Source organism: Oncorhynchus mykiss, chromosome 12, assembly GCF_013265735.2.
Source record: "Oncorhynchus mykiss isolate Arlee chromosome 12, USDA_OmykA_1.1, whole genome shotgun sequence".
Taxonomy (NCBI): domain Eukaryota; kingdom Metazoa; phylum Chordata; class Actinopteri; order Salmoniformes; family Salmonidae; genus Oncorhynchus; species Oncorhynchus mykiss.
In genome coordinates this window covers 71630867-71656050 of record NC_048576.1, presented here as the reverse complement: position 1 = coordinate 71656050, position 25184 = coordinate 71630867, and the positions used below count along the sequence as shown (strand labels likewise).

Sequence of the window (25184 nt, the reverse complement as noted above, 5' to 3'; positions counted from 1 at the left end):
AGGCTAAATATTTCAGCTCAATAGAGAAATGAATAATGCACGCTTGATCCAAATTTCTTGTTGTATTTTACAGATGTGGTATGGATGTGACTTGTACTTACAAAGTATGTTTAAAATATTTCAGGGAAGGTTTCAAGAATTGTAGATGTTGAATAATGTAAATCATTGTAGAATATCCATCGATTTTAATGAGTTGGGTAAAGATATCATAGAACATGTACAAAAAGTACATTCAGGAAGGAGAAATAGAGGGGCTACTCAAGTGCTTGAGCACCTAAAGCCTTTCATTACAGGTGAACAAAGCTTACGACACGCATGAAAATATACAGTCAGACTATTTTATTTTTTCTGTACGACCGGGCAAGGAAAAACAACTCTGACGACTCCTTTCGGCTGGCTTTTGGTTTGACTGTCCTGACGTCACGGAACACAGCTGAAAGCTTCTGCTGAAGCTGGTGCGCCAATGCCCCGTCCCAATACTTACAAATCAGAGAGCCACCGGTCTGCAACACCTTCTCAGCCAAGTCAATCAATGACAATGACATTGTGATGAGTTTTTCATGGTCCATCTCCTTGAAACCACTGGCATTGGGTGCCATATCACTCATAATGACATGAGCCTGGGCACCAGGGAGAAGTTCAAGCAGCTTGGCATGTGTGACTGAGTCGGTGATGTCATGATTGGACAGGAAGTGAGCTCCATCTAGAGGTGCTATATGCAGAAGGTCAATTCCAACGACAATGCCACGGGGGAATTCTCCATCTGGAAGTAACAAAACATGCAAGAGGTCATGAAGTGTAGAACTGCGGTCATAACTCATTTTCACAGCTTCTTGTGCTAAAAGAACATTGGATAACACTGTCAAGCCTTGACAATACATTTCACTGATGGCACACTGATGTTCTACAGATGATCCTAATGCTTGGCACAGAGCTCTCCACAAGACCAACAATGAACTTAAAATGTCAAAAAACAGAACAATGAGGCAACTGTACATTGATTCCACCCCCAAAGGTAACATTCATATTTATTAGAACAGCGCTGAGAAGGTTCAAGGTTCGGAGGCCAGTTTGGATCAATTTGTACACTACTTCGACCAAATAAAATGTCTTGTTGCTGAACTTAAAACCTCTCCACTGTCACTACTTACAGCAGCCTCCACTCCCTCTGTGCCCTAGAATGTAGTCCCCAGTGTCGCTCTTCCTCCCTCGCCTGCAGCAGACACAGCCCTGGGCATGCCTCTCTCACACGGGACACCTGCTGTACCACAGCATCTTCTAGAGGAGGAGATCAGCCTGGTGCTTCAGCATAGGGATGAGGTTTGGGAGCCGCAGTGTGCATTGAAAAATGTTGAGGAGGAAAACCAGGCTTTCAGGATAGAAGTGTGTAGACTTGGAGAGGAACTGTCCAGCACAGTCAACACTGGCCACATACACGACCTGCAGAAGGAGCTACATGAGCTAAGGCAGGAATTTCTCAGCCGTAACCATCCACTCTACAAAGAGTCCCACAAAAACCAGGACAAGAGCTGAATCAGAACACACCAACCAACCAACCAATGCACTGACCCAACTGACCACTCCATCCCCAACTCACAGCCTGTAATTCTCCAATCACTCCTGCCATCCTTCATAGACCTGACGAAAAACCAGACATTATATTAATGATGAACTCAAATGGGAAGTTTTTATTAGAGAATAAACTTTTCCCAAATAAAAATGTGTCAAAGTTATGGTGCCCCACAACAGAGGGAGCTTTGGAGATGTTGACTGTGGCCCAGCTTGTCTCCCCCAGCCATATCATCATTCACACAGGGACCAATGACTTGTGTCCAATAGGAGCGAGTGGCCACATCACTAAGGGGAGTGATATAAAGGGCCTCCACCATCTTCCCCTTCGCGAACATAGTAATATCTACCCTGCTCCAGAGGAGAGATTTCCACTCTGCCACCATCCAGAAGGTAAATGCCAGCCTCTCTCGGGACTGTGTGCTAAGGCCCAACATACACCTGACCCACCATCCCACCCTCAGCCTGGACTGTCTTTATGACAATTCACAAAGAGACAGTCCCCACCTCTGCCAGGATGTTAAATGATGTTGCTCTGGGTGGCAAGTCCACCTCACATGAGCAACAGAACAGGCACCAACTACCTGAGACAAATCAGATGCTCCTTTAGGCCTGCATCTGGTGGCGCCTCACAGAGATTGGAGAACAGCCAGCAACACTGCCCCCCCACACCACCCTCTACCAAGGAACTGAATACAGATACTCTGAGCTATGCCCAAGCCGTACGCAGTCAAAGAGGCCCCATGCAGAGTTTGGAGCATTGCCGTCCACACCACCCTCTTCAATTCCGCTTACAATCTCCCTCCCATGGTACCAGACCAGGCCCGCCTCAGCACAGCTCAACCTGGCCTATCACAGCACAGCTCAACCAGACCTGGCCTATCAAAGCACAGCTCAACCAGACCCATCACAGCACAGCTCAACCAGACCTGGCCTATCACAGCACAGCTCAACCAGACCCGGCCTATCACAGCACAGCTCAACCAGACCCGGCCTATCACAGCACAGCTCAACCAGACCCGGCCTATCACAGCACAGCTCTACCAGACCAATCACAGCACAGCTCAACCAGACCTGGCCCATCACAGCACAGCTCTACCAGACCAATCCCAGCACAGCTCAACCAGACCTGGCCCATCACAGCACAGCTCTACCAGACCAATCCCAGCACAGCTCAACCAGACCTGGCCCATCACAGCACAGCTCAACCAGACCCATCACAGCACAGCTCAACCAGACCCAGCACAGCACAGCTCAACCAGACCCATCACAGCACAGCTCAACCAGACCTGGCCTATCACAGCACAGCTCTACCAGACCAATCACAGCACAGCTCAACCAGACCTGGCCCATCACAGCACAGCTCTACCAGACCAATCCCAGCACAGCTCAACCAGACCTGGCCCATCACAGCACAGCTCTACCAGATCAGACCCATCACAGCACAGCTCAACCAGACCTAGCCCACCTCAACTCAGCCCAGCTCTACACTGCACCGACCACTACCCCCTAGGGTCTAGCAAAACACTGTTGAGGGTAGTGCACCACATGATGCAGTCCACACCATGTATCATTCACATAATCAGCCACACTGTCCTCCATACCACCCTCCTCAATTACCCCACAACCTCCCTCCCAGGCTAGTTTTGGTTACACTCCCTACTCCCATCCCAGGGACAGGCCTGGGACACTCCTGCCCCCCATAGCAGCTCCAGCCCTGCAACAGGAGCCACAGCAAGGCCTCCTGTGCACACCCAGAATAGAGCATTGGCAGCCACCTCCTTTGGCGGGAGCTTAATCAGGGTGGACTGAGCTCTGCCAACACTGCTCTCCCAGTTCCCGCCCCAGCCACTGTATCCAGCGACTTGAGAGTGGTCTGTCAAATGCTGTCTACTCTGCTCTCACGTGGGTGGGCCAGAGACCTTGGCAGAGTCTCAACTCACTCAACAAATAGCTGCAGATGACCCTATGCCTGTTATCTCTTATGGGACTGAGCTGAAAACGCCCTCTGACTTTAAATCCCGTAGGGGTCTTGGGCTAATGCGCCTAAATGTGCAAAGTATGGTTTTAAAAAATGGACACAATTAACATTTGGGTGCAGGACTCGTGTCCTGACATTCTGGTTCTCTAGGAAACATGGTTAAATGGTTCTGTATCTGATAAAGACATTGAAGTAAATTATTATAATTTATTTAGATGTGACAGATTACAGAAAGGGGGAGGAGTGCCCATATATGTCAAATCTATTTTCATGGTGTCCCAATCTTTAAATATTTATATTCCCCATAAATGTTAGCTCCTGGTTGTAGAAGTGCACATAAACCAGAATACACACTTATTTCTTGCTGGGATTTACACCCCCAAGCTGCCATGGCAGATGCTATTGGTGCTATAACTGAGTGTTTAACACCTTTTTTTGTCCTCGGAGTTGGTCATTTTAGGGGATCTTAATCTGCATTGGCTATCCCCGGCCTCAAATCAATTTAAGAGCATATACATTGATTTGAATCTGACTCAACTGATCTCAAAACCCACACAAATAAATGTGAAAAACTCTTGTTAACTCCTCATTGATTAATTTAATTCTTGCTAATAAAAATATATATTTTAGTATTTGCGTATATCTTGGTGATCATTGTCCCAAAGTATGTATTAGAGATACAAAACAGCAAAATACTAATCCCTGTTTAATTAACATTTGAAAACATTTTCTCCTCAAGGGTTTTTAAATGACATGTTCTACTCTGATTTAGCCACCATATCCTGTATTCCTGACCCCGAGTTGGAACTACTCTGATTTTAGAGCACTCTCGTCTGAGTGTGCCAGAGTGCAGAATAACTGATGAATTTTGGAATGCTCAACACCCGTTAAATATGGCCGGTGTCAGTAAACCTCAGCAAAAAGTTGTATTTAAAATTGATGCCAGCAGGACAGTTACAGTTTCCAACTCTCTGAATACCTTAAAAACAGCCTAACCAGCTCTGCTAGGGCGAGAAAAATGGTCCGAGTGAGGTGTTCTCTCATTTATGCCTGGAAGTAGCTAGCCTGCTAGCTAACTTTAGCCAGTGAGCTTGGGCGCTTGACTGCCGCTGTGAGGTCAGAACGCTCGGATCAACAATACTCCTCAGCCAGAGCGTCCGGTGTGCACTCAATGCTCCGAGAGCGAAATGCTCTGAATTTACAAACGGACAATCTGAAAATGCTCTGAATTTATGAACGCCCAAAGCGCACTGAGCTCTCTCTGGCAATCCAGAGTGAATTTACAAACGCACCCCTGGTGAATCTTTGTTTTCATTTTAAAAATGTACTATCTGTGATGTGCTAGATGCCTTAAGATTGGGCTGATATGCTTGATCCATTTTCTGCTGCAGCTCTCTGCCCCCCTGATAGCTGAATCATTAACCCATATGTTTAACCTGACGATTATATCTGGTACTATCCCCAGGGTTTGGAAGAAGGCCCATGTACTCCCTCTTCACTAAGGTGGTGACCCTAGTGACCTAAATAATTATCAGCCTATTTCTAAACTTTCTTGCCTCGCTAAAATATTAGAATCCTTGATTAATTCTCAGCTAAGAACTTTATCTTTGACATGTATTCTAAATGTAAATCAGTCGGGTTTTAGACCAGGTCGTAGTACTATCTCTGCTGCATCCCTAGTTATAAATGATGTGGTTAACTGTATCGATAAAAGGCAACATTAAGCTGCCCTCTTCATTGACCTTTTGATACTGTTGATAATTCACTGCTAATTCAGAGGCTTTCATCAAGTGGTCTTAGACCAGGCTGAATGTAACGTTTAAAAATGACTTGACACATGGAACTTAATGTGTATCTACTGATGGTGTTAAATCAGGTTTCCTGGATATTAAGAAAGGTGTTCCGCAGGGGTCGATTCTGGGTCCTGTACTTTTTACTGATTACATTAACAATATTGACTGTAAAAAAATATTTTACCTGCACTTGTACACCGATGATACTGTTGTGTATCCTATTGCCCCCATGGGTGACGAGGCTCTATCTGAGTCTGCCTTCATTGTACTGCAGAAAAACTTTATTGCCCTGAAATTAGTAGCCTACTGAATGCAGGTAAAACTAAGTACATGTTGTTCTCTAGAGCGCATACAAATAACTGATGATTTAAGCATGCGTCCTTTGGATGGTTTTCATATTGATCGTGTCCCTGCTTACAGGGATAGATGAAAACTGTCTTTAAAAAGCATACTGATGAGTTAGTAAGAAGCTTCTTCTATAGAAATATAATGGGCTTCTTCTATAGAAATAGGTCCTGCCTCTCGCTAAATAGTAGAAAGCAGATTCTTCAGTTGACGTTCCTATTGTTCCTAGACTATGGCGACATCATCTATATGAACGCAGCTGCCACTTCATTAAAGCCATTAGATACAACTTATCATAGCGTACTATGCTTTATTATGGGCGACAGTTTTAGTAGTCATCACTGCATTCTCTACCAGAAAGTTGGTTGTCCCTCTTTGATGTCCCATTGCTATGTTTTCATTTATAAAGCCGATTTACAAAAAGTCCCACTGTACCTAACATCTTGACTAAACTTTAGACATAGGAGTTAGCACACCCGGTCTCAGGGATGGTTAACTCTGGAAATGAACTAAAAGCTAACTAAAAGCTGATTTACCCTTCTTGCACCTTATTTGTGGAACAATCTTCAAAATGTTCTTAAATGTGATGTTCTGGTGCCTCTAGGTCCATTCAGAAAGCTGATTGAGGACCGTATTACTGATGAATGTGATGTTCTGGTGCCTCTAGGTCCATTCAGAAAGCTGATTGAGGACCGTATTACTGATGAATGTGATGTTCTGGTGCCTCTAGGTCCATTCAGAAAGCTGACTGAGGACCGTATTACTGATGAATGTGATGTTCTGGTGCCTCTAGGTCCATTCAGAAAGCTGATTGAGGACCGTATTACTGGTGAATGTGTTTGTTTTTTAGGACCATGTTGTTCTTTCGGCTTGTGTTTATTTTATTTCTATTGTGCGTATTTTCTGTAGTTTATGTCATTCAGGGCTCATCTGTAAAGTAAGTATGACTCCCTGATAAAATAAAGGTTAGATAAATAAATACAAATAAACATGGTAATCAAAAGAATGTCAGACGCAGGAAGATATATATTTGGCCTGGCTGGTAGGTTTATTATAACAGTATGTCATGTGTTAATCTGCCAGTTGGGTAAATACAAGACGTACTCACTAGCCGCAGTTGAGTTGACCCTGTGAACAGCGAGCTGGCTCCAAGCACCCGGTGCAGCACCACAATCTATTGCGTTGAAACCGGGTTTTAAAAGTGTGTATTTGTCATCAATCTCCAGCAGTTTGAAGGCGCTTCTACACCGGTAGTTGTGCACATGGGCAGCCTTCACAAAGGGGTCATTAAGCTGCCGAACTATCCAGCGCTGATCAGCAGTACTCTTTCCTTTTAGATTATGCGCAGCCTTTTTTAGGAGATATACAGAGGTGTGTAGATATGATTTTTGTAACACTGAGTACCACATTATTTAGCTAAATGTAATGGCAACGATGTGCTAATGCTGCTGGCAAACAGCATTTCGTTCGATTTTGTAGTTGCACTTCCTGATCACATGAGTTTGTTGGACACGCTCGATTTAGTCAAAGACAGCCGAATCCGCGATTTAGCTCTCCCGGGAGTCCTGCAGGGCGACATTAGAATCACGCCAACCCGGTGCGCCGCGCGAGCTATATTGAACGCAGCTAATTCATGTGTCCGAGAACGTCAATGATGCACATAATCTGCGCAGATCGATTTATTTTGGAGAAGTTATAACGGGTGGCAATTATTTTGTTTTCAAACGTGTTAAATTATATGAGGATGCGTAATTAAAGATGTTACCGTAATACTACAGCAACTGATATCACCAGTTATGGAATTGTTTTGATATGATGTGGCATTATACTTTTGTTTCCAGTCGACAATATTTGAGGGTAACACATTTTCACAGATCTTTAACTAAAACGACCAACTTTATCCTATATTGTTTTTATCAATGTCGAATGCTACAGGTCAGTGCCCGACACATTGAATACGACCACATGGCAGTGCACGACCCATTGAATACGATCACATGGCAGGCATTGCCACAGTCAACGCGGGATTGGAGAAATTCGTTATTTATTCTGGATAACTCAAATCTACGAAAACCATTTAAAGGACTAGATTGACAACCTAAAAGTTTCTATAAAGGCAAGTTACTTGCATGGATTTTTACTTCTAGTCTACTTGAAGAATGCAATAAAAGACTACTTTAGTTTGCTGCTGTGCACTGTTGTAATGTCTTCTTGCGTACCAGAACTCTTACAAAAGTGTTTTGGCAGAAAATAACTTTACAGAATGCTGCTGAATAATCTGAAATGTATCATTTCTAGAGATACTGTAGCTTCGATGCAACCAAGCGAGTGAGGTCATCCATGGATTGTGGTCTACTGATTATTACACACTGATTATGTATATTACAGGTACAATGTTGACCAACAAGCTGCTGACCCTGGTGCTGGTGGTGCAGCCTGGACGGGTGCTGCTGGGCATGAAGAAGAGAGGGTTCGGAGCAGGGAAGTGGAATGGGTTTGGTGGCAAAGTCCAACCTGGGGAGACTATTGAAGAGGCTGCCAGGCGGTGAGATTGGTTGCAGTCCTCGGTAGATGCATTGTAAGGTTTTCCTACTATTTGGTTGAACAATTTGCTAACATATTCCAGCACTGGGCAGCGTCTGATACTACATACCCCCATAAATGTCATATTGTGATGTTACAGTAGGTATGGTCTGGTCTGATTGCCTGTTATCTGAAGCTTACACACTTTCCTGCTACTTTCTCTCTACTTGCAAATGTTTTTTTTGTTGTTTTCCAGAGAACTGCAGGAGGAATGTGGCCTCACAGTGGATGCACTTGATAAGATTGGAAATATCAAATTTGAATTCATCGGAGAAACAGAGCTGCTTGATGTGCATGTTTTCCGAGCTGACAACTACAACGGGGAGCCAACAGAGTCGGATGGTATTCCTTCTCAATCTCATGCATTCTATGTAGGGCCTGGTTTGGAGACCAGGATAAACTCATAGCCCAACAGGCTATAATCATAGACCCCATAGTTTTCCTGGAAGAGACTGCTGACCCTATACTACGTGCCTTTTTATGAACATTTCTTAGACTGTTGTCTGACGAAGTTCACTAACTTATATATTTTCTCTTATAGAGATGCGGCCACAGTGGTTCGACTCGGACAAGATACCCTTCAGTCAGATGTGGGTTGACGATATTCTGTGGTTTCCACTGATGCTTCAAAATAAGAAGTTCTTGGGCTACTTCAAATTTCAGGGTCATGACTTGATCATCGAACACAAGTTGGAGGAGGTAGAAAGGTTTTAAGACAGACTACTGGCCTCGGAATCATTCATACTGTATCAAAGAGCATTCCCACATGTTGTCTACCTAAAGCATCCCTGGAGAAATACTGCAGAATTCCTACTGATTCCAGCTACCCTTGTTCATATTCAGTGCCAAGAAATCCCCAGGTCTTTGTAAATTTACAAACACTTTGTTGCCAGTGACCATATGCCTGTGAATCAGTAATAATAATTCCCACTGAGCCAAAACAAAATACTGGATGTTTAAATGTTGCTGACATATGTATCCCATTCCACTATTGTGGTTATATTAAATGTTTAAAGTATGTGCGAATGCAGTGTGCTCTTTAGTAAAGAATGCATCTCTTTTTTGTTACTTTATCAAACAGGTGGTATGGTAAACTGGAATGACAATGATTTTGATTGTTCGACATCCTGTTTAATTAAATTTAGTATCAGGGTAATTTTTTTAATTTAACCTTTATTTAACTAGGCAAGTCAGTTAAGAATAAATTCTTATTTACAATGATGGGCCAACTGTGCACCGACCGCCCTATGGGACTCCCATTCATGGGCGGATGTGATACAGCCTGGATTCGAACCAGGTACTATAGTGACGCCTCTTGCACTGAGATGCAGTGCCTTGGACCGCTGCACCACTCGGGAGCCAAATAATACTAATGAGACGGGTGGGTATCTAATACTTTTTATTTAAGTGAGATTAAACATAACTGCAATAGTTAATGGTCCTGTATCCACATCCTTCACCTAGTTCCAATGTTCTTTCTCAAAGATCAGATAAAGCATTTGTTCCTCTTATTATTTAAGACTTGCCAAAAAAATAAGGTTATGACAATATCTTATGTTGACACAATAATAAGAACTTGTGAGGAACCAATTAACAGTTCCACAGAGAAGACAAAAAAGAATGCATTGAATAACAAAACGTATTGCCCCAGAGCTCTTTAATATAACTCAGTTCTAATTGGGAGACTCCATTTTGTTACACAGCCTCATTCATGTACTTTAATTACATGTAAAACATGCAATTTGCACATCCGTAAAACCTTCAAAATTGTGAGTGGAAAACTGAATTCTTCATCAGATCAAATAATGAAAAACTTTACTAACATAATCTTATGCTTTAGACATGGAATCAATGTATACTGTTGAATAAGAGGACAATAAATCATTGGGTATATTATTGAAAAAGATACATCAGAATATTCTTGAATATTACATACACAGAAAAATATTAAATATAATTTTCTTCAAATCTACATTAAGTAAACACTGAACCAACATTGCAGCTCAGTTCAAACTGAAACATTGTCAGAGGCATTAACACAGAGCACATTTAATTTCTACCTGAAATAAAATATTACAGGATAATTACTTCATAATTGCACTAATGACTGTGTGGCATTGTAGCATGTTTCTTTGGTACGTTCACCATTGGTCAGGTGGAGTGTTATATCAGCCATAAATCATTCATTATTTACATTTGATCAAACTTCCTCTTGATAGATTGCTCGGCTCTTGCGTAGAAACTGAAGTAGCTTTTCACAGTACTGCAACTAAGATTCGATTGAAGCGAGGAATCTGAAGTCCTTTGCATGAATATCAACACAACAAGCTAGCAAGCCCAGTTGCACAAGTGTGGTCAGTAGGATGATTAATACTTACATTGTACTTCCCAACAAATCATTGAATAGCATGCTGCTACTACATTTACTTCAATATATATTGGTTTGCCTGTCTTTATCAGAAATGAGGCTTTGCCCTGATTAGAATCTTTCTAAACATTTACGCTAGTCATTTTAAACACAAAAGGTTATATTGCCAACACCGGGCTGCGGCAAGGAAACCTATCGTCTCTGTGTGGCAACATCTTCAATCAGCTTAATTAGTGGATTCTTAAATGTGTCTGCCTGCAATAAGACACTACATTATACCTCAACATAGGCGAATGATCCTCCAAGAAGTGTAGGTAAGAATTCCCTCATATGGTAAAGGCAGTGAGCTACAAAATAACACAGAAAGGTCCAGCTTTTCAACAAAATGTTCCCTATATATCAATTATGAAATCAATATTTTCCTCTCCTCATACAGCAAGGCAGCAGTACACATTCTTCAAAGCACTCTTCCACTTCCCAATGAGCTCCTTTGACTGATCAACCTCTGACATCCCTAGTGAGGATGCACGTACGGTATAATATATCTCGAGCTGCAGACCACATCCATTCATTGAAATCAGTGATATAGTGGTAAAAAAAAAAAAAAAAAGAGGGTAAACTGATAGCCGGGTAGCAGAGACTTCAATGCATTTTTCCGCAAAAGATGGATAAACTGTCCCACAAAGAAAAAAGTGAGTAAACTACATTTACTCACCACTGATTGATACTTAAGGCACAGTTTGTAGTGTCTTTCAAGGTTTTATGAAAACAGTTCACCATCAGTCCCTTCTGAGACTTTGACTGTCTCTTGGCTTGCAAAGCAGCATATTCGTCGCTCGTTGAGAGAGAAGGGGACATGGGTGTCTACTTGGGTGTAAGAGGAGGGGATTGCATTTCATCGACACCGAAGAGACACCCAAGCTTCTGCTGGAGATCATTCCACACGGCACCCATCTAGTTATCGATCAAACAAAGTAGTCTGTTACAGTGAAAGCATCCTCTGGCCAACAAGACAATCATCTTATAATTGTGTATCTATTAAAGATTAGAATCCACACTCTCACACACACACACACACACACACACACAGCAACCTATGAACTGTGTGCTCCACTACTTCAACTCAATCCTTAGAAATCCATGCCTGACACTATATTTCCAGGTGAGTCTCACCTCTTGGTGACCTTGGACCTGTGAGTTGACGAAGGCTCCCAGGATGTGAGAGGTGATGGGCAGGTATGTGAAGATGAGCTGAGTCTCTTGGTGAAGGCAGAACAGGGAGAAGTAGTTCCGCAGTTCCATGGTCTGAATGGCGTTCTCCTGCTGTTGGGGGAGGATACAAACCATTACTTCACAAACCACAACCATATGATGGTTATCAAGAGGAACAGCCTCATTGATCATAAGACTATGCTGTCATGGCCTTGTCTGTAGAAGTCAGTGTTGAAAAACATGACATATAAGATCCATTCTAAGGGCTGAAATACCCAAATGTCAAATGCAATATCGTCCTAAAATGGTTTAGTATGAGAAATGTGGTAGGATATACAAGGACATCAATCCTTATACCAGGGTATCAATCAACTCCCCAATGATGGCATATAGGAAAATGCTGTTCCCTCCTTCATCTCAATGTCAGAGAGGACAGTCTCTCCGAAGGAGGGAGGCTGGGTTGGCCTGTGATGTCAGGATAATGAAGATTAAATAATGTCAACAGTGTTGATTTGACATGTGACAACCCTGAGTAAATGAGGAAGGAAGAGCGTTTTCAAGCACACTGAGTGAGTGAGTGAGAGAGTGAGAGATAGAGAAGGAGGTAGAATGAATGACAAAGAGAACCTGCACAATGCGAGACTCCAGTTGCTCCACTGACACCTGCTCTTTGGGCTGCACTGTGGCACTCATCATCTGCCTCTTCATCATACCGTACTTCTGCAGCGCTCTCTGGTGCTCGTGCAATACTCCCTTCTCATGCCGCTCACACAGATCCTATGGGATACAACAACACACACACACTGGGTAAGAAATGACTAAATAACTACCCTATTTTTTAAAACATTATAGTCATTTAACAGACACTCTTGTCCAGCGCGGCTTACAGTAAGTAGTGAGTACATACTTTTTCGTACTGGTCCCCCGTGGGAATCGAACCCACGACCCTGGCGTTGCAAGCACCATGCTCTACCAACTGAGCCACATGGGTCAAATATGTTTTGCTAACACTCTAAATTAAGTTGCTGTTATACCTGTGTAGTACATTTGTAATAATACTGGTAACATTGCATTAACATGATTCATAGTTCTTCAGTAACTGCATATTTTACATTTCTCAAACTCACTCTGTATGATTGCAGCAAATCCAAGAATAGATTCAGTTTTTCCACAACATCGTCCTCTTCTCTCCTCCCCTTAAGATATCAATGAATGAATTATGTTTAGCACGCAGGTAGTTTGGCAATAGCACTGTAGAGCAGGTGGTACAGTATACAGTGAGCTGGATTGTACCTGCTGAGCACCTTTGTCGGCTAGCAGAGCAAACTCCACGGAAAGGCCTTTCAGAGACTGACGGAGAATGCCCCAGGTGCTTTGGGATGAGGCCAGAGAGGGAATGGGTGAACTGTCGGAGCCCAGTGTACTGCAACAGAAAGCATAACTAGAGAAGCTGGACCAGTACGGTGTCTTGGCTGACAAAAACGATTTGAAGTGAAACCCGGAAAAGGAAAAGAAAACAAATCCTTCACAATTGCCAACATTTTCTTCCCCAAAACTGTTGTATTGGTGGGCTAGCTAGCATAATACATTTCCTTGGGCCAAAACACTTGCGTAGAGAGGGGCGATAGAGAAAGAGAGCTTTATGCCCTTAAATGCTGAGTTCTGTACCTGAGCTCCCTTCCAAACATTAGCAAATCAGTGGCGTTTTCCTTGGAGCGCTCTGCCATCTTTTCTGCCCGGTCCCGCAGCTTGTGAAAGCTGTTGTGGATATTCCTGATCAGTTCTCTGCTTGATGAAAACTGGGCCTGGATATCAGCTGGGAGATAATCCTACAGCACAGATGTACCAAGACTCACACTGCTGCGTCTCAGTAGGATATCAAATAGTCATTTGATGTACTATTTCATAATAGAAACAATACAAACCTTTGCCAGAGTTGCCATTGTATTAGTCATGAATTCATCTCCCATTTTCTTGCAAGCATCACGCATTTTCACTTGAACATCCTGAGAGTAAGAGAGAGTAAAGTTGTGTGAGCAGTACGGTCATTATCCATGGCAAGCCCAATGTGAACTTGGCATAGACAACTAGCAGAGATGAACCAAGGTGGTCTTTTCAGTAGCAGAGACGTACCGAGCCGTTGAAGGTGAGAAAGGTCTTGACCAGTTCGTCCTCAGAGAAGAAGGGGTGTCGTGCCACTAGGTTGATGAACCGGCCCAGAGCACGCCGCCTTCCCTCTATAAAGTCCCTCTCAGACATGGAGGTCAGGACTGTAGACAGACAGAGGTCAGTTAAAGAGCCAGCATATTCAGTTGTTCTGCTTCCGTAAAACAGAAGATATCATACCGTTTTATGTAATACAGTCAGGGTTGGCTCTTGAAGTAACTCATCAACCTGGATTACTTTTTAAAAAGTGTAATCGGATTACTTACATTCTTAAAAACAGCTAATTGCTTGACGGGATTACTTCATCTATCTATTCATCTATCTATTGATTTGATATACTTCATCTTGATAAAACTTTTGTCATCATTGCTGTCATTTAGCGTACCATCAGCACTTCTCACATGCTCTCAGAGATTCTATTATTCCGCTGATCACCCATTAAGGGTGGATGGCTTCTTATGTGGTTGAATGAATTGGTAAGGCTTCCAAAACATTGACACCTGGCTCACTGGTCAATGCAAAATCATCTGGACTACAGAGTTCCTGCTTGCTGCTTTGAAGCAGTGCAGTTTCAAACTCTCTTTCCTTTATGAAATGCTTTCTGATTGCACAATATTTCAAAATGTAGGCCTAATCATGGGAAAAACACTATTGAATGCCACCAATGTTGACACTGTTTAAAAGAAAAAGGGTCTAAGCTTTCTGGTCTGAATTGTATTTAATATCCAACAAAGGGCATTCAAGGTGGGTGTATAGGCATATAGATTAAATGTACTGTTAGATATACATTTACATCAATAATACGCTATATTTTGAGTTAGTGATCTAGCTAACCACTTCCTCAGCTGGTGAATTAGTCCCAAATAAACTAGCCTCAAAATGTAAATTAGTGCCCAAAAAGATGTAGACAAATGTATATCTATTGAACAAAAAATATATAACAATTCTGTAACCCTATTTTCATAGTAAAATAATAACAATTGCCTAGTTGCCAAACCCCAAAACCTTGACAATCACCAGTTGAGGTTGCAATTCAAAATAGCTGGAATCATGCAGTTGTACTTGAACATGATGTTAGAATAAACTGTGTATTTCTTGAATCATACCATGTTAGTAGTCTAGTACACCTCTGAATAAAAAAAACGCTGAATTGCTTTATAAGACGATAAGGCTACCATTGTGGTGCAACCAAATCATGGGCTGGTGCTGACAAGTGACAATGTTAGTATGGAGCCCTGTGACTATGCTCTTACACATAGAATATAACATGAATTATAGGATCTTTAACCTATGCTCTCACCCCATTTGGAAATAATCATGTTACTAAATTAAAGAATACTATATTATTCAAATATGTCTGGATGCTAGAATTGAAAGTAATGCAAAAGTAATCGAAAATGTAATTGGATTAGGTTACTTATTTGGAGTAATTAAAATTATTATTTACCATGTAACTGTAATCAGTAACGGATTAAATTTTTCAAGTTATCCGCCCAACCCTGAATAAAGTAATAACAATGGTATCTAATAATGGTAATATGAAGACAGAGTTCATGTCTGCTGTGGGAACACAGGTGAAGTTGGATTAATAGAATTGGAGTTTCTTTGGAGCAGCGGGACCCCCAGCTCTGATGCAGAGTGGAACACTATTACTTACAGATCAAAGCCTCACTCTCCTCCTAATAATCAAACGTTCTGACTGACATCCTCCATTTACCTCCTTTCAGCATTCTCTTAGGCGGCAGTGCAGGCACCATTCTGTAGGCAAACCTCTGCAGCAAGAGCTCGTGGAAGACATCGAAATCAGTGTACCGCCGGTAAACAGAGATCTTAAAATGCTGAAAAAGTTCAAACAAATATTATTTGTGAATAACAGAGATGTGCAAAATAACATAATGCTTTGGGTTGTGAATTCAACAAATATATTGACAATGGATGTGTTTGTCATGGGTTGGCTTTAGTTCATACTGTTTGGGAATGCTCACTGCACAGAAACAACACCAACTCTGTTCAGTTTAGGCATCCAGTGTAAACGATGCAATGTACTGTATGTATACATGAATTCTTAGGTGGACCCTTACCAACAAGCATTAAAGCCATTCGTTTCACCAAGCCAAAAATGCAGAAATAATTGAGGAGCCAGGAACATATCCAGAGGGAATTACAGGCTTTTTGGAGTTATGATCAAAATTCCTATACAAAAATATGTTGCTTGTAATGCACAAATGTGACCTATTTGAAGTAACAAGGTATATACATGGTAAAGTCTGGGCTTGACCTTTTCTATGAATAATTTCCTTGACTGTTCTTCTAACAAAGGCCATTTATGTTACTCTCGTATGTAATTAAATGCAGCCTTCACCTGGCTGGTGATCTGGTACTCCACGTGTTTGAGGAACAGACCCTTTTTTTCAGGAATTAGCTCCACCTGGACTGTCTCCCTGGCAAGCAGCTTGCCCAGGGTCTGGGGCACCGTGAGGGGGCTCTCCTGAGTTGGCTGCATCCTCAGAGTCTGGAGAACCTTGAACTCGCCAAGTTGGGGCTTAGGGAACTCTGTCAAATCAAACATGAGTAACCAATGCTCTCATCTACTCATTTCTCTAGAAGGCAATCAGCACATCTATGCTCACAGACAAAGTGTACACATCCAGCTCTATTGAACTAATAGACATAATTTATGATTTCCTGTAGTGCAGGTTTGAATATAAAAAAAAAATCCTACACACATCCAAGTTGTGTGGGAAAAGCAAGCATGTTCCAGTGTACATTTGGCATTTCACCTTAGTTGCCCTCTGATCCCTCAGACACTTGAAATCTCCCACACATTTTTTTGGCTACTTTTATTTAATCAAGGGAGCCCAATTGAGAACAGTGTCTCATTTGCAATGGTGCCTGAGGACACACTTGCGTGAATTCATTTACCAACAGAGTTTTAAACTGCCCTATCGGCACCAGGGAATCCAGGTGAAAATTGTTTGTAAGGTATTCCAGAACTGTGGTGCGTTAAAACTAAAGGCGAATTTACCAAACTTTGTGGAACCGGGACCTCAAGAGTTAAGAAAACCTCGGAGCGGGATCGGTATCTCATATTGAAATATTTCAACAGGGAAGTGAGGTATGTTGGAATCTTGTGGAGCAGAGCTTTGTAAACAAGGAGTAATAAAGTAATCTACAGGATTTTCGTGAGGTCCAGCCAACCTTCTGATACATGATGCAGTGATGAGTACTAAACCTGTCAGTGAAGCGCGCTACGGTAGATAGCATCCAACGGTTTAAGACTAGTGGCTTGCTGCAGTCTGGTAAAAGTATTTGCCCCCTTTCAGATTTTCTCAATTTGTGGCATATTTTTGATACTGAATGTTATCAGATCTTCAACCAAAACCTAATATTAGATAAAGGGAACCTGAGTTTACAAATAACAAAAAAAGTTATACTTATTTTATTCATTTAATTCACACAATTATGCAACACCCAATTCCCCTGCGTGAAAAAATGAATTGCCCCTTACACTCAATAACTAGTGCCACCTTTAGCTGCAATCAAATACTTCCTGTTGTTGTTGATCAGTATCTCACATCGCCTGAGGCAGAAAAGCATCCCCAAACCATCACACTACCACCACCATGCTTAACCGTTGTCATGAGGTTCTTACTGTGGAATGCAGTGTTTTGTTTTCGTCAGCATATGTTATCCAAGTTTGCCAAAAAGCCCCCGGAGACACCTGGATAATCATCAAGACTCTTGGAAGAATGTTCTATGATTGATTCAAAAGTGTAACTTTTTGGACAACATGCCTGAGTATGCCTGACGAAAACCAAAAACTGCATTCCACAGTAGGAACCTCATACCAATGGTCAAGCATGGTGGTGGTGGTGTGATGGTTTGAGGATGCTTTGCTGCCTCAGGACCTGTACGACATCCCTTAATAGAAGGAACCATGAATTGTGCTCTGTATCAGATTATTCTACAGGAGAATGTTAGGCCATCCGTCTGTATGCTGAAGCTGAAGCACAGCTGGGTAATGCATCAAGACAATGATCCAAAACACACAATTAAGTCTACATGGCTAAAAAGCAATACATTTTAAGTTTTGGAATGGCCTAGTCAAAGCACAGACCTCATCCTAATTGAGATGTTGTGGCAGGACTTGAAACAAGCAGTTCATGCTTGAAAACCCAGAAATGTTGCTGAGTTACAACAGTTCTTCATGAAAGAGTGGTCCAAAATTCCTCCACAGTGACTTGAGACTGATAAACAACTACACGAAGTGTTTGGTTGGAGTCATTGCAGTTAAAAGGTGGCACAACCAGTTATTGAGTGTAAGGGGGCAACTACTTTTTCACACAGGGGCATTGGGTGTGGCATAACTTTATTTATGAAATAAATAAATGTAATGTAATTGTTGTGTTATTTGTTCACTCAGGTTCCCTTTATCTAATATTAGGATTTGGTTGAAGATCTGATAACATTCAGTATCAAAAATATGCAAAAGTAAAGAAAATTAGAAAGGGGTAAAAATACTTTTTCACGGCACTATATATATTACATAGTAAAGAGCACAGGTCCCAATACCAACGCCTGCGGTACACCTTTTGTAATATTGAGGAAACTAGACTTGACACCATTAGAAAGCACACATGACTCTCCCTAAACTCAAATGTCTCTTAAGTCTTTCAAACAATTATGGTGGTGTGATTCATGTGATCCTGAATGTAACCCTCCTTGACATTCCACAGAGATATGAGCAGAGTTAATAGTCCTCCTACCACAACCAAGAAACCAGCTCTACCATAGCTCAGCAGAGAAAACGTGACATCAATTTCACAGAAAGCGGTCAGCTGCCATATTGGCAGCACTTGAAATAACACAGAGGGCCCTAAATAATCATATGAGCTTTGGAACAGAGCTCTAACTCAGGGCTGTGTTCGGAGTAATGGCTACCTCTGAAAAACAAAAGACGACCACTCCTCTCCAACTTAAGTACACTGTAACACTCAAAAACCTAGCCGCAGAATGTGAAAGTAAATTGATTCATACAATCAAGAAATACAAGTGTACTTAAGAGAGAGGGAAGAGTTCTTCCTGTAACTTTCATTATGATTTTCACAGAGCTGTTCCAGAGGAATAAAAAATGGCAGGGAAAGGTCTTTTACAGAGACATGGGAAGGGAGCTGGTGGATTCCCGGACGCAATGCCCAGAGGTTAGAGGAAACCGGCCAACAAATACAACACACTCTGATAAAACTAGGACCAGCTTTTAAGCACAGCACACTTGCTTCTTTTGTGTGCAAATTCAATGTGTACTTTAGCTTGTCACATGCATATTCAACTTCACACAAGAAATATATAGTGAACTGAACTTTCTCACACAAGCTGTTCATAGGGGTCACAAAGGTTTTTGACCTTAGATACTAAACAGCCAAGCTACTCATTAAGCTACACATTTACTGCTATGTCCTCCCTTGAAAACAACTAGTTCAAAGGCTTACCTTGTATGCAGTTCTCTAAGAGTTTCGGGCTTGGTTGCTTTCCTTGCTGAGCAAGCGCGATCAACGCCAGTGCTTTATATAGGGACAACTTGCTTAAGAATCCATCAGTGTAGTCAACATGCTCAGCAATCTGAAAAAGACAAGGACATTACAGGACTCTCTTAACAGGTCACTGCTCAATCCAAGGTATAAATTCAGCAGTGGTTGACGAGAAAATGCAGAACACACTTTAGTAATGATTTCATACACACTTTAGGAATGATACAAAAGAAACATCAAACTGAACCATGTGGTCTCAGCTGAAATACATCAATGAAGCGTTTCCATGGATAACGTGTGACACGTTGTATTTTTCATGTCCCATGTGCTCTTGAATAACACAACTTTTAAACGCCATCCCTTCAAATACCATCACTTTCCAGTAAGCTTTACTGAAGCAAATACCACTAATTAAATGGCAGCAAGGAGATAGTTAGCAAAAACCGCCCTTTCTAATAACTGGTGTTGGAACTAGTATTGTAATTACCCCCTTAGTACTTAGTGGTAAAAAAAATATAGGCTTGAGAGGGTCTTTGAATAGAGTTGAATGGTTTGTATCAAAGAGCGCTAGATGTTTTTCAAGACTTTTCTGTTTAGTGTCTACTTCCTATTCTGCAGAATGTCTTGTTCACTTTTCTTGGAGTTCCAAGAAGGGAAGAGGATAGAAAACCCATAGGTCTAATACATAACAAACCAGCCTGTGCTTCTGTTTCATAACAACAAAAACTTGAGCCTAAAAAAAAAAAAAACACAAACAGCCAGAATTCCCTTTCCACATTTGGCAGCCATTCTAAATCATAGATGTGACAACAAAGTAAAGAAAACATTGTGTTCACCTGGCCCTGCACAGCACTGGGGAGATCTGTTCTGCTGAGCAACCTCTTAAAGACCTCCACCTGCACTCGTTCCTCTATCTTACTCCGGATGGCCTCATACACCTCCCTGTAGTATGGAGGCACTGATCCTGACAGAGGAGGTGCACAAACCATTAGGCATGGATTTATGTGGATGAAGACATTTTTATTAACTGCATGACTTGTGGTTAAACATCATGGCAAGATCGATTTCATTTAACATACACAAAATCAAATGTATTGGTCGCGTACATATATTTTGCAAATGTTATCGCAGGTGCAACGAAATGCTTGTTTATAGCTCCAACAGTGCAGTAAAACCTAACAATACAGAAACACACACACTCCAAAAGAAATATCAGAATGAGCAATGTCAGAGTCCGACTATATATAGATATTTTACACATTGTACAAAACATTAAGAACACCTGCTCTATCCATGACAGACTGACCAGGTGAATCCAGGTGAAAGCTATGATCCACTTAAAATCCATGTAGAGGAGACAGGTTAAAGAAGGATTTTCAAGCCTTGAGACATGGATTGTGTATGTGTACCATTCAGAGGGTGAATGAGCAAGACAAAATATTTAAGTGCCTTTGAACAGGGTGTGGTAGTAGGTGTCAGGCACACCAGTTTGTGTCGAGAACTGCAACGCTGCTGGGTTTTTCACGCTCAACAGTTTCCGTGTGTACCAAGAATGGTCCACCAGCCAAAGGACATCCAGTCAACTTGACACAACTGTGGGAAGCATTGGAGTCAACATGGGTCAGCATCAACATGGGCCAGAAGGTGTTCCTAATGTTTGGTATAGTCAGTGTATATTTATATAATGGTGTGAAACTATGGACAGTATATGAATAGAAAAGGTGTGTACAGCAGTAGTTATATAAGATGAGCCTTGACTAGAATACAGTATATACATACGAAGTGGGTAAAACAGTATGTAAACATAATTAAAGTGGCCAGTGTTCAATGACTATGTACACAGGGCAGCAGTCTCTAAGGTGCAGGTAGGGCTGAATTCTGGGCTTATAAAATGATACCTAGGCTACAAAATAAGCCTTCAACATAGGAGCCACTAATAATATAATTATTTTATCAAAATAGATTAACCTGCATTTTTGCAAAATCACTGATCTGGCTTTCAAATAAGTCTACGAAAATGCAATTTTTGTTATAATTTTTACCAGAACCATGCACATCCACTAATAATGACCAACTTCTCGTTACGGGCATTATAGAAAAATAAAGGTGTAAAATGTAACTTTTTGGGCAAAACAGCATGTTCACATAGAAATGTGCGTTATAGATCTGACATTCATGGAAAGCAAGTCTAAGAAGCGGTAGATCTATTTTATTTGCGCTATTTCTATGCTTCCTGTACTTAAGTTTTGTTTTTGCGTTTTTGTACATCAGCTTCAAAACAGCTGAACATACAATATTTTTCTTATGGAAAATATATTTCACAGTGGTTAGATGGTACAATGATGCTCTCCACTATATTTGCTTGTTTTGTCACAAACTGAAATTAGGCAAACTATTCAAATTTTAGTAACCAGGAAATGGCTGAGTGATTTCTGCATAGTGCATCTTTAACACAGATCTCATAAACAATCTCAAGCACCAGCCCACCTGCTAGTGAGTAGCCAGATAATCTTTCTATTTAAAGTCTAGCCAACTTGGATCTACAGTGCATTTTGTTGTGTTACAGCCTTAATTTAAAATGTATTAAATTTAGATTTTGTGTCACTGGTCCACACACACACACAGTACCCTATAAAGTCAAATTGTAATTTTGTTTTTAGAAATGTTTACTGGTTAAAAATGAAAGGCTGAAATGTCTTGAGTGAATAAGAATTCAAACCCTGTTAATGCAAGCCTAAATAGGTTCAGGAGTAAAGATTTGCTTAACAAGTTACATAATAAGTTGCATGGATTTACTCTGTGTGCAATGATAGTGTTTAACATGAGTTTTGAATGACTACCTCATCTCTGTACCCCACACACTCTGTAAGGTCCCTCAGTCGAGCACTTAATTTCAAACACAGATTCCACCACAAAGACCAGGGAGGTTTCCCAATGTTTCTCAAAGAAGGGCACCTATTGGTAGATGGGTAAAAAAAAGCAGACATTTAATATTCCTTTGAGCATGGTGAAGTTATTAAATACACTTTCGATGGTGTGTCAATACACCCAGTCACTACAAAGATACAGGTGTCCTTCCTAACTCAGTTGCCAGGGAGGAAGGAAACTGCTCAGGGATTTCACAATGAGGCCAATGGTGATTTTAAAACAGTTACAGAGTTTAATGTCTGTGATAGGACAAAACTGAGGATGGATCAACAACAATGTAGTTACTCGACAATACTAACCTAAATGAGAGTTAAAAGAAGGAAGCCTGTACTGAAAAAAAATATTAAAAAACTTGCATCCTATTTACAATAAGGCACTAAAGTATAACTGCAAAGAATGTGGCAAAGAAACAAACTTTATGTCCTGAATACAAAACAATGTCTAAGGCACCACTCCAGAATCTCCCATAAGTGTTCAATTGGGTTGAGATCTGGTGACTGAGACAACCATGGCATATGGTTTACATCGTTTTCATGCCCATCAAACCATTCAGTGGCCAATCATGCTCTGTGGGATGGGTAGCCAAAATAATGGCTTGCCCAGCATTTTTATACATGACCCTAAGCATGATAGGATGTTAATTGCTTAATTAACTCAGGAACCACCTGCTTTCAATATACTTTGTATCCCTCATTTCCATTATATGTCATTTTCATAATGAAAAAAAAATTACTATCGACAACTTTCCTATGGTAGTCTGGGTACCAACTAACTTTCCACTCCTGTCATTTGCCAAGAGGCTGGTAAAAATAGTAAGAAGAAGCAAGACGGAATCCTCTGCTCTCCCCACACCCAATGTTATGTTTACAATGACATGTATTAAGTCAGAATACCTATCGTTAGAATGTTTCTAATTAAATGTATGAATTAAATTAATGCTTTTCTATTAGTCTAATTTGCATAAATATTGTGATTGGATGATAACTGTGAGGGTTATCGAATCAGGATCAAATCTTAATGATAGACTGTTCATATGAAGAGTGCCTAAAGTCTCTTAGGCAAATGACAGGAGAGGCATGTAGTGGAATATAATAGCTAAATAGAAGACAACCAGGTTAGTCCTATGCTATGGAACGTTGAATACGTGAGTTGGACAGGTCATAGAAATATAATATAGATTGTAATCCTATGGGACAGTAACATCCAAACCAGGTGAGAACATAACAATGAGCAGACCAATGCAACGGTACAGCAGCCTACCCTACTGTATAAAAAAACGAGTTTATCTGTCAAATCACCCTTAATTACACCTATATGTTCTTGTCTATTACTGTTCTGTACTGTTATGTACATTTTACGTGGACCTCAGGAAGAGTAGTTGCTGCATGTGCAGTAGCTAATGGGGAACCTAATAAACTAAACACCCTTGCTAAACTTGTAATCTAATGCTCAGATGAGTAGCCTGCATTTTACAATTCGCAGTAAACCTACTATATTACTGTTGATCTTAAATTGACAGGTTGTATAGTTACATCACGAATCGTAGGCTGCACTATTTAGCTCTGAACAGTTCACACCGCGTTCTCTTAGTCTGAATTCAATGAACAAACATACCCCCCCCCCCCCCGAAAAAAGAACATTACTTCGCCTGTCGCCACGTGGAACGTTTACAAAAAGTCGAAAACATATTCTTAAATCTAACATAAAGATGTGGAACATAACATGTATTTAGCAAATTACCTTCATTGAGCTCGCTTGCCATAGTTCAGATTGTCATGTGAGCACGACAGCACCTCCATGTGATTTCCTGAAGAAAAAACCTCGAATAATTTCCTATTTCTTAAAGTTGTAGTGAACTTTGGACTTTTGCCAGATTTCAGACCTTATGCAGCAGTACTGTATATGTCCAAACATTATTGTAGGCACTAGACAAGATATGGATTACTGCAAACTGGATATTAGGAATCGCAGGTGAACAAGTGTTATTGTATATGGGCCCTCCCCCACAAAGGCTTGAAACACCTCAAATATGCCTCTGCCCTAGAATATAATTGCATTCCCATTCTCAGTCCAATTTTGGAAACCGAGCAATTATGACATAGCCTAACCGCAGTGGTGTAAAGTACTTAAGTAAAAAATACTTTAGAGTACTAGTTAAGTAGTTTTTTGGGATATATGTACTTTACTATACTATTTATACTGTTGACTATTTTTACTTCACTACATTCCTAAAGAAAATGTTGTACTTTTTACTCCATACATTTTCTCTGGCATCCAAAAGTACTAGTTACACTTTGAATGCTTAGCAGTCCAGGAGAAAAGTGTGTGAATTTGACCTATCAAGAGAAAGTCCCTGGTCATCCCTACTGCCTCTGATCTGGTGGACTCACTAAACATAAATGCTTCCTTTGTAAATTATGTCTCAGTGTTGGAGTGTGCCCCTGGCTGTCAAAAATAATAATAAAAAGGAAATTGTGCCGTCTGGTTTGCTAAATATAAGTAATTTGATCTATAGCATTTACTTTTATTTTGTACTTTTACTCAAGTAGTATTTTACTGGGTTACTTTCACTTTTACTTGAGTCATGTTATATTAAGGTAGCTTTACTCAAGTATGACAATCGAGTACTTTTTCCACCTCTGCCTAACCATAACTTGATTTGAAAAAAACTCTAGCCAAATAAATCAAAGAACATCTCTTTGAGGACCAGT

General features: G+C 41.0%; 3 protein-coding genes and 1 non-coding gene across 6 annotated transcripts; 1 reads left to right on the top strand and 3 right to left on the bottom strand.

The window, feature by feature from the left end:
* Positions 1 to 324: 324 nt before the first annotated feature.
* mrm2 (mitochondrial rRNA methyltransferase 2) lies at positions 325 to 7458 on the bottom strand. Its single transcript, XM_021624928.2, has 2 exons — positions 6797 to 7458; positions 325 to 763 (listed from the first exon to the last, which is right to left on the bottom strand). The coding sequence occupies exons 1-2, from the start codon at positions 7095 to 7097 to the stop codon at positions 330 to 332; spliced, it is 735 nt and encodes a 244-aa protein (XP_021480603.2). The 5' UTR covers positions 7098 to 7458; the 3' UTR covers positions 325 to 329.
* A 221-nt stretch (positions 7459 to 7679) lies between these two features.
* Positions 7680 to 9427, top strand: nudt1 (nudix (nucleoside diphosphate linked moiety X)-type motif 1). Of its 2 annotated transcripts, NM_001165153.1 has the most exon segments (4): positions 7680 to 7804; positions 8077 to 8233; positions 8468 to 8613; positions 8813 to 9277. In NM_001165153.1, coding segments are annotated over 3 exon segments (471 nt in total). In that variant the 5' UTR covers positions 7680 to 7804; positions 8077 to 8081; the 3' UTR covers positions 8986 to 9277.
* A 226-nt stretch (positions 9428 to 9653) lies between these two features.
* On the bottom strand, positions 9654 to 24456 carry LOC110538233 (sorting nexin-8). Of its 2 annotated transcripts, XM_036938294.1 has the most exons (13): positions 24214 to 24235; positions 20382 to 20509; positions 19507 to 19636; positions 16380 to 16570; positions 15735 to 15855; positions 13985 to 14121; positions 13777 to 13857; positions 13520 to 13680; positions 13145 to 13274; positions 12979 to 13047; positions 12479 to 12628; positions 11813 to 11962; positions 9654 to 11593 (listed from the first exon to the last, which is right to left on the bottom strand). In XM_036938294.1, the coding sequence occupies exons 1-13, from the start codon at positions 24233 to 24235 to the stop codon at positions 11504 to 11506; spliced, it is 1560 nt and encodes a 519-aa protein (XP_036794189.1). In that variant the 3' UTR covers positions 9654 to 11503. The 2 variants fall into 2 exon arrangements, with proteins under 2 accessions (XP_036794189.1, XP_036794190.1); XM_036938295.1 differs by lacking the exon at positions 20382 to 20509 and having other exon boundaries at positions 11349 to 11593; positions 24214 to 24456.
* On the bottom strand, positions 12769 to 12843 carry trnaa-ugc. Its single transcript has one exon. It is a non-coding gene; the product is annotated as a tRNA-Ala (tRNA).
* Positions 24457 to 25184: the final 728 nt, after the last annotated feature.